Raw genomic sequence first — 10,066 nt, forward strand, 5'->3', positions numbered from 1 at the left:
ATCTTCCAACAAACAAAAGTCCAGGACCAGATGGCTTCACAGGTGAATTCTATCAAACATTTAGAGAAGAGCTAATACCCATCCTTCTCAAACTCTTCCAAAAAATTGCAGAGGACGGAACACTCCCAAACTCATTCTATGAGGCCACCATCACCCTGATACCAAAAGCAGACAGAGATACCTCAAAAAAAGAAAATTACAGACCAATATCACTGATGAATATAGATGCAAAAATCCTCAACAAAATACTAGCAAACAGAATCCAACAACACATGAAAACGATCATACACCATGATCAAGTGGGAACTATCCCAGGGATGCAAGGATTCTTCAATATACGCAAATCAATCAATGTGATACACCATATTAAGAAACTGAAGAAGAAAAACCATATAATCATCTCAATAGATGCAGAAAAAGCTTTTGACAAAATTCAACACCCATTTCTGATAAAAACTCTCCAGAAAGTGGGCATAGAGGGAACCTACCTCAACATAATAAAGGCCATATACGACAAACCCAAAGCAAAACATCATTCTCAATGGTGAAAAACTGAAAGCATTTCCTCTAAGACCAGGAACAAGAAAAGGATGTCCACTCTCACCACTATTATTCAACACAGTTTTGGAAGTCCTAGCCACAGCAGTCAGAGAAGAAAAATAAAAGGAATCCAAATTGGAAAAGAAGAAATAAAACTTATTGTTTTTAGATGACATGACACTATACATAGAGAATCCTAATGATGCCACCAGAAAACTACTAGAGCTAATCAATGAATTTGGTAAAGTTGCAGGATACAAAATTAATGCACAGAAATCTCTTGCATTCCTATACACTAACAATGAAAGATCAGAAAGAGAAATTAAGGAAACAATCCCATTCACCATTGCAACAAAAAGAGTAAAATACCTAGGAATAAACCTACCTAGGGAGACAAAAGACCTGTACTCACAAAACTATAAGACACTGATGAAAGAAATCAAAGATGACACAAATAGATGGAGAGATATACCATGTTCCTGGATTGGAAGAATCAACATTGTGAAAATGTCTCTACTACCCAAAGCAATCTACAGATTCAATGCAATCCCTATCAAACTACCACTGGCATTTTTCACAGAACTAGAACAAAAAATTTCACAATTTGTATGGAAACACAAAAGACCCCGAATAGCCAAAGCAATCTTGAGAACGAAAAATGGAGCTGGGGGAATCAGGCTCCCTGACTTCAGACTATATTACAAAGCTTCAGTAATCAAGACAGTTTGGTATTGGCACAAAAACAGAAATATAGATCAATGGAACAGGATAGAAAGCCCAGAGATAAACCCACACACATATGGTCAACTTATCTTTGATAAAGGAGGCAAGCATATACAGTGGAGAAAAGACAGCCTCTTCAATAAGTGGTGCTGGGAAAATTGGACAGGAACATGTAAAAGTATGAAATTAGAACACTCCCTGACACCATGCACAAAAATAAACTCAAAATGGATTAAAGACCTAAGTGTAAGGGCAGACACTATCAAACTCTTAGAGGAAAACATAGGCAGAACACTCTATGACATACATCACAGCAAGATTCTTTTTGACCCAGCTCCCAGAGAAATGGAAATAAGAACACAAATAAACAAATGGGACCTAATGAAACTTAAAAGCTTTTGCACAGCAAAGGAAACCATAAACAAGACCAAAAGACAACCCTCAGAATGGGAGAAAATATTTGCAAATGAAGCAACTGACAAAGGATTAATCTCCAAGATTTACAAGCAGCTCATGCAGCTCAATAACAAAAAAACGAACAACCCAATCCAAAAATGGGCAGAAGATCTAAATAGACATTTCTCCAAAGAAGATATACAGATGGCCTACAGACACATGAAAGAATGCTCAACATCATTAATCATTAGAGAAATGCAAATCAAAACTACAATGAGATATCATCTCACACCGGTCAGAATGGCCATCATCAAAAAATCTAGAAACAATAAATGCTGGAGAGGGTGTGGAGGAAAGGGAACACTCTTGCACTGTTGGTGGGAATGTAAATTGATACAGCCACTATGGAGAACAGTATGGAGGTTCCTTAAAAAACTACAAATAGAACTACCATACGACCCAGCAATCCCACTACTGGGCATATACCCTGAGAAAACCATAGGTCAAAAAGAGTCATGTACCAAAATGTTCATTGCAGCTCTATTTACAATAGCCAGGACATGGAAGCAACCTAAATGTCCATCGACAGATGAATGGATAAAGAAGATGTGGCACATATATACAATGGAATATTACTCAGCCATAAAAAGAAATGAAATGGAGGTATTTGTAATGAGGTGGATGGAGTTAGAGTCTGTCATACAGAGTGAAGTAAGTCAGAAAGAGAAAAACAAATACAGTATGCTAACACATATATATGGAATCTAAGGGAAAAAAAAAAAAAAAAGGCCATGAAGAACCTAGTGGCAAGACGGGAATAAAGACACAGACCTACTAGAGAATGGACTTGAGGATATGGGGAGGGGGTGGGGTGAGATGTGACAGGGTAAGAGAGTGTCATGGACATATATACACTACCAAATGTAAAATAGATAGCTAGTGGGAAGCAGCCGCATAGCACAGGGAGATCAGCTCGGTGCTTTGTGACCACCTAGAGGGGTGGGATGGGGAGGGTGGGAGGGAGGGAGATGCAAGAGGGAAGAGAAATGGGAACATATTATATATGTATAACTGATTCACTTTGTTATAAAGCAGATGCTAACACACTATTGTAAGGCAATTATACTTCAATAAAGATGTTTGAAAAAAAAAAAAAAAAGATGACACAAACAGATGGAGAGATATACCATGTTCTTGGATTGGAAGAATCAATATGGTGAAAATGACTATACTACCCAAAGCAATCTACAGATTCAATGCAATCCCTATCAAAATACCAGTGGCATTATTTACAGAACTAGAACAAAAAACCTGAAAACTTGTAGGAGACACAAAAGACCCCAAATAGCCAAAGCAGTCTTGAGGGAAAAAAAACAGAGCTGGAGGAATCAGACTCCCTTACTTCAGACTATACTACAAAGCTACAGTAATCAAGACAATATGGTACTGGCACAAAACCAGAAATATAGATCAATGGAACAGGATAGAAAGCCCAGAGATAAACCCACACACCTATGGTCAACTAATCTATGACAAAGGAGGCAAGGATATAAAATGGAGAAAAGACAGTCTCTTCAATAAGTGGTGCTGGGAAAACTGGACAGCTACTTGTAAAAGAATGAAATTAGAACACTCCCTAACACCATACACAAAAATAAACTCAAAATGGATTAGAGACCTAAATGTAAGACCGCCGGACACTATAAAACTCTTCGAGGAGACATAGGAAGAACACTCTTTGACATAAATCACAGCAAGATCTTTTTTGGTCCACCTCCTAGAGTAATGGAAATAAAAACAAAAATAAACAAATAGGACCTAATGAAACTTAAAAGTTTTGCACAGCAAAGGAAACTACAAACAAGACGAAAAGACAACCCTCAGAATGGGAGAAAATATTTGCAAATGAATCAACGGACAAATGATTAATCTCCAAAATATATAAACAGCTCATGCAGCTCAATATTAACAAAAAACAAACAACCCAATCAAAAAATGGGCAGAAGACCTAAATAGACATTTCTCCAAAGAAGACATACAGATGGCCAAGAAGCACATGAAAAGCTGCTCAACATCACTAATTATTAGAGACATGCAATCAAAACTACACTGAGGTATCACCTTACGCCGGTCAGAATGGGCATCCTCAGAAAATCTGCAAACAACAAATGCTGGAGAGGGTGTGGAGGAGAGAGAACTCTCTTGCACTGTTGGTGGGAATGTAAATTGATACAGCCGCTATGGAAAACAGTATGGAGGTTCCTAAAAAAACGAAAAATAGAATTACCACATGACCCAGCAGTCCCACTACTGGGCATATACCCACAGAAAACCATAATTCAAAAAGACACATGCACCCCAATGTTCACTGCAGCACTATTTACAATAGGCAGGATATGGAAGCAACCTAAATACCCATCAGCAGACAAATGGATAAAGAAGATGTGGTACATATATACAATAGAATATTACTCAACCATAAACAGGAATGAAATTGGGTTATTTGTAGTGACGTGGATGGATCTACGTCATACAGAGTCTGTCATACAGAGTGAAGTTAAGTCAGAAAGAGAAAAACAAATATCGTATATTAACGCATATATGTGGAACCTCGAAAAACCAGTTTGCAGGGCAGAAATAGAGATACAAGTGTAGAGAACAAGGGGGGGAGAGTGGTGGGGGGGTGTTCTGGTGGGATGAATTGGGAGACTGGGAGTGACATGTATACACTAATATGTATAAAATGGATAACTACGAAGAACCTGCTGTATAAAAAAAATAAATTAAATAAAATACAAAAATTAAAAAAAAAAAATAGAGAAGTCACCCTGCTCCTTGTGTGTATCCTGCCTTGTGGCTGAAGCCCCTGGCACCACGGGGCAGAGCATGCCTGGACCATGTTGAATTGCTGAGAGCTCTTGGGGCTGGCAGGGACATATGACAGGGGCAGGGACTGGGGTGCTGGGGCAGCTGGGACCAGGAGTTCCGGAGATTTCAGGAGTTGCAGGAGTGAGCTCAGCCAGCTCCCCACAAAGAGGAGCCTTGGTCCCAGGCAAGGGAGAGAAGGTACGAAATCAGGCTCAGACCTGCAGTCATTTCTTGAAGTTTGCAGCTCATGGCTCACCATCACCTCTCCTCTCCATCAGTACCCCTGACCTGTCTTGAGGGTTTCCGTTTCTGCACAGATGATATTTCCAACAAACTGGCCTTGAAGTTCTCATGCCTCACTTCCAAAGATCTTGAACTCTCTGCCACACACACCCAAGGTCATACACTAGGCCCATGCTGGCCACTATAGGAACCACTAGCCATGTGTGCTATTTAAATCTTAGTTAATTAAAATGAAATAAAATTTAAAACTCAGGTCCTCAGTCCCACGGCCCACATTTCAGGGACTCGACAGTCACACGTGGCTAGTGGCTACCATACTGGATCACGCAGAGAGCATGCTTACCACCGCAGAAAGGTGTATTGGACGGTGCTGCCCTAGACCCTGTCACTAACAGAAACTGCCCCCTTTCTATTACCAATGTCCAGCACCCCCCTAGAGACTCCCACCTCCTCCTTGTATAGACTCTGACTCTAATGCAGCCTTCAACCACAATGGGATTTTCAATCTCTGTCCAGGGACACCTCAGAGATACTGAGGGGTCGGTTCCAGACCACCGCAAGAAAGCGAATATCACGTGAAGTTTTTGGTTTCCACAGCATATAAAAGTTATGTTTATACCATACTGTAGTCTACTAAATGTGCAATAGCCTTTTGTTTAAAAAGACACGGAGTATACCTTAATTTAAAAATACTTTATTGCTAAAAATGTGAACCAATATCTGCCAATGCTAGGTTGCTACAAACCTTCAACTTGTAAAAAACGCAGTATCTGCAAAGTACGATAAAATGAGGTCTGCCCGTATTAGTTTCCTGAGGCTGCTGTAATTAACTACCACAAACTGTGTTGATTCTCTCATGGTCCCTCACAGTTCTGGAGGTCAGAAGTCTAAAATCAAGGTGTAGGCAGGGCCAGGCTCTCTCTGAAAGCTCTAGGGGAGGATCCTTCCTTGCCTCTTTCTAGCATCATTGTCTAGGGGTTGCCAACAATCCTTGGCTTGTGGCTGCATGACTCCAATCTGTCTCTGGCTCCACCACTGCCACCCTAGTCACCATCACCTCTATGGAAAATGTACGGCAGTTCCTGAGAAAATTAAAAGTAGAAAACCATATGATCCAGCAATCCCATTTCTGGATATATATCCAAAGAAATGGAAAGCGGGGTCTTGAAGAGATATTTGCACCCCCGTGTTCACAGCAGCATTGATCACAATTGCCAAGAGGCGGAGGCAACCCAAGTGTCCATCAACGGATGAATGGATGATCACCATGTGGTATATACACACAATAGAATATCATTCAGCCTTACACAGCAAGTTCTGACAGACAGGTGAACCTTGGGAACCTTATGCTAAGTACAGTAAACTAGTCACAAAAAGACAAACACGGTATGATACCACCTCCGTGGAATTTAGATTAGATTAGTCAAATTTTTAGAGCCAGAAGGAACTGTGGTTGCCAGGAGCTGGGGGCAGGAGGATATGGGTAGTTAATGTTTAATGAGTACAGAGTTTCACTTTGGGCAGATGAAGAGAGTTCTGGAGGTTGGCTGCATGGTAATGCGAATATAGTCAACAGTACTGAACTGCACGCTGACAAATGGTTACCTTGGTAAATTTAATGCTGTGTGTATTCTATGGGCCCCCCCCCAAAAAATAAAACAAAAAGCCTGTGTCTTTTGCTGCCCTGGCCCCAGGCTAGCCCCACCCTTACACGTGACACTGCTCTGCGAGGGTGTGTCCTGGGTGGACTTTAACAACCAGGCCCTGGGGCATCACGGGAGGAGGGAAAATGGAGAAAGGGTACTCACCCGCCTTGGGTGCTATGGGGCCAAAAGGTCGGGCACGGCCAGTGGACTTAACCGGCAAGGAGCCGTGCCTGAGCCTGAGCCTGCGCCTGCCGGCTGCCCTGGAGCCTGAGCAGCACCTCCGTCCCTCCTAACAGAATATGACCTGGCTCTGGGAAAGCCCTAAGAGGGACCTCATCCTACACTGTGCTTAAAAGCAAACCATTCAAGGCCCAGAGAGGGCAAGTGACTGGTTCTGGGTCACTCAGCAAGTCAGAGGCAGAGCCAAGTCCTGAAGTGTGGCTCCTCTGATTCTAGAGCGTCATTTCTTTCATCTCTCATGTATACTGTGCCCTTTTTCTGACAATGTGAGTGTCAGAGCGATTCTATCAGGAACGTGGGCCTGACACTGACAACTCAGAAGGCTGAATTAAGCAGTGGGGAGTTGGGTGAGGGCCCGTGGATTGATGGTCAGGGATCAGTTACCTGCTTTATGGGAGAAATTGCTGCCTCCATCCTTGGGTGGGTCTCTGGGGTCAGAGCCAGATCCATCTGGCCCCTGGGGTGGCCCCTGTGGTGGCTTGCCAGGAGAACCATCAGAGGCCTGGTTGGATGACTGGGAAGGTTCATCCTCCTCTGGAAAAACAAAAAAAAGAGGTGGGGGAGCTCCCAGCAGGGTGGGCAGCTGAGGGACCAGAGGCCCCACACGGTGCCCTCCACCATCTCCCGAAACTCCCAAGAACTCTGATGTTGGGAGGGGACCTCAATGGCAGCTGTGCTAAGAGGTGACAAAGATGCTTGGAGGTGAACCCAAGGAGAAGACAGAGAGAGGGAGACCCAGCACCAACGCGGAGCTGGCAGGTTCCAGACTTCACAGAGCAGGAGTGTGAGGCCCAGGAGGTTAGAGACCTGATGGGGCACAGTGCACCTGGTGGCAGCTCCAGGCCAGAACCCAGACCCCCTCCGCCCTCGTTCAGGTACCCCAAGCCCTGGGCCACCCCGCCCTCTGGAGCTTCCCTAGGGCACTCACCATCAGAGGGGGATTCCGGCCGGAAGGGGTCAGTGGCATCTCCTCCCCCGCTCTCTATGGCTTTAGCTGACATCTTGGAGGCAGTGTGGGAACACTAGGTGGAGAGCCAAGGACACCACTATCTTTCCGAGAAACGGAGTGTGAAAATCAGAAGTGCTCTGCCTGATTTATGATGGACTGGTGGGGGGAGGGCAGGGGCACCTCTCTGTTGCCCCAGACTTGTCCTCTGTCCTATAGGAGCCTGCGGTCACTTCCAGCCTGCCCCCCAAATCTGCACAGACCACAGCTTTTAAAGTTAATAATGACTTTACTTGGCTCCCTGATCTCCAGAATCCTGTTCACCTCTAATAATCCATCTTTCCCCGCCCACTGCCCACCCAGCCTAAGTCTTAGGGCTTCAGAGTGACCTGGGTTGATACAAGACTGGAGGTTCCCAAAGTCTCCTGGTAAAGGTGGGCTCAAGCCCCTTCCCAGCACACTCACCTCTGGTCACAGTGACAGCAGCCCTGGATGGAAGCAGAGAGGGATACAGTGAGTGGAGTCCTGTTGCTCTCTCCCCCACCCACCTCCTGCGCCCCTGCCTACCCTGCGAGGTCACTATCTGCGAAAGAAGAGCAGTGTCAGAAGTTCTGCAGGTAGTGAGGCTGCCGAGGACGCCAGCTGGGTGTTAACGTCCCCTACTGTGACTGTGTTACTGTCAGCTTCCCCTTTCATGGCCGTTAGCATTTGCCTTATGTATTGAGTTGCCCCTATGTTGGGGGCATAAATATTTACAATTGTTATATCTTCATCTAGGACTGATCCGTCGGTCATTATGCAGTGTTCTTCTTTGTCTCTTGGAAGAGTCTTTCTTTTAAAGTCTATTTTGTCTGATATGAGAATTGCTACTCCAGCTTTCTTCTGATTTCCATTTGCATGGCATCTCTTTTTCCATCCCCTCCATGCTGGATGACGTCTAAGCCCAAAAGTCCAAGGAGGAAGTGAATCTATCTCTTCCCAGGCTTGGTGCCAGGTAGAACTCACCTTTGCACGCTAATGCAAGGGTGAGGCCCGCGTGGGTGAGTCTTCCGCGGGAGCATTATTTTCCCTTTCAAAATCCCTTCTTGGATATGTGAGAAATCCATAGTCCTCCTTTTCATAAAACTCGACTGCAATTCTTGTGAACTTTATTTTATATGAGATTGTCCTTCCCCTGCCTGCCATGATTTACAAATTCGTAGCACAAAACATTTTACCTTGGCTGACAAATGGCACAGAGCCCTAATCTCATATCTGTAATAACCAAGGAGGCAGTATGGGTTGCTGGTTAACAGCATGATCTCTGACCAGTGCCTGGGTTGGAATCCTTAGTTGTGACCTTTGGCAAGTGAATTACCCTTGATGTGCCTTAGTTTGGACGCACATAGGCACTCACAAAATAGGTGCTATTATTACACTTACTTCTTTCTGTTCCTTACCCCTAGTGGAATAAGTCTCATGAAAAGTGTAGATTTGTCTGTCTTCTTCCCCTGGGTCAGGAGCTCAGTAAATTTTTTTTTTTTAAGATTTTTTTTGATGTGGACCATTTTTAAAGTCTTTAATGAATTTATTACACTATTTCTTCTGTTTTATGTTTTGGTTTTCAGACCGTGAGGCATGTGGGATCTTATCTCCCCGACCAGGGATCGAACCTGCACTCCCTGCATTGGAAGGCGAAGTCCTATCCACTGGACCGCCAGGGAAGTCCCAGTAAATGTGTTTTGAATGAAAGAATGAATAAGGAGAAAAAAGGGGAAAGTGAGAATCTCAGTGTGAAGCTGGGGGGAAAAGGAGGGGCAGGAAATGAAAGAAGGGGCAGAATCAGGGGTGGAAGAGGCCTCTGCTTGGAATATGCTTGAATGTCCTGGGAAATGAGGCTTTGTCCCTTGTGCAATACAAGGACATGAGGGACCAGACCTAGGACCTGTCTGTCCCCCACCCCCACCCCTGCTTAGCTTTAGGACAACAGCCCCAAACAGCTCAGCAAAAACTGCTCCAGTTTCCCCTGGGATACTGGGTGACACTGTCCATGGGACACAGAGGGGAGAGGTTTTCACAGCAAGGTTGCAGGAGCCCCTCCTCCGCGTCACTTGGTATCCAGTCTACTTTCCTGGCAGAATTCAGGGCATGAGGGACATCCCCCTCCTGGAGAAACAGGCCTATTGGTTTCTCTGAATTTCCTGTCACTAGAAGACAGCTAGAAAGACAACCTATGGAACAGTAGAGATTGGTACCATCAGACCACATGTGACATTAAAAACACCACAAACAAGGGTAAGAGACATGGAATCTACTGAGGGGAAAAAAAAAAACACGCAATACTCTTTGCATCATTAGAATCCCCAATGTAAAGAGAGTTCTTATGAAACAGTTTTTCAAAAGAACTGTCTTTAAACAGGAACTCAGATTATAAGACGTGGTTCCTAAAAAGAGAATTATACATGGCCGATAAATATTTGAAAAC

At 44.1% G+C, this 10,066-nt stretch overlaps 1 protein-coding gene across 1 annotated transcript in view; it reads right to left on the reverse strand.

Moving 5' to 3' along the window:
- Nucleotides 1-7,725, reverse strand: part of LOC130707592 (cyclin-Y-like protein 1) — a 63,493-nt gene extending 55,768 nt beyond the window's left edge. Inside the window, exons 1-2 of the mRNA XM_057542814.1 lie at nt 7,585-7,725; nt 7,041-7,190 (exon numbers count right to left, since the gene is read on the reverse strand). Of these exons, the coding sequence (XP_057398797.1) occupies nt 7,041-7,190; nt 7,585-7,657 (223 nt within the window). The 5' untranslated portion in view covers nt 7,658-7,725. The remainder of the gene's footprint in view (nt 1-7,040; nt 7,191-7,584) is intronic.
- Between the last annotated feature and the right edge of the window lie 2,341 nt (nt 7,726-10,066).

The sequence above is a fragment of the Balaenoptera acutorostrata genome, chromosome 3, assembly GCF_949987535.1.
Source record: "Balaenoptera acutorostrata chromosome 3, mBalAcu1.1, whole genome shotgun sequence".
Taxonomy (NCBI): domain Eukaryota; kingdom Metazoa; phylum Chordata; class Mammalia; order Artiodactyla; family Balaenopteridae; genus Balaenoptera; species Balaenoptera acutorostrata.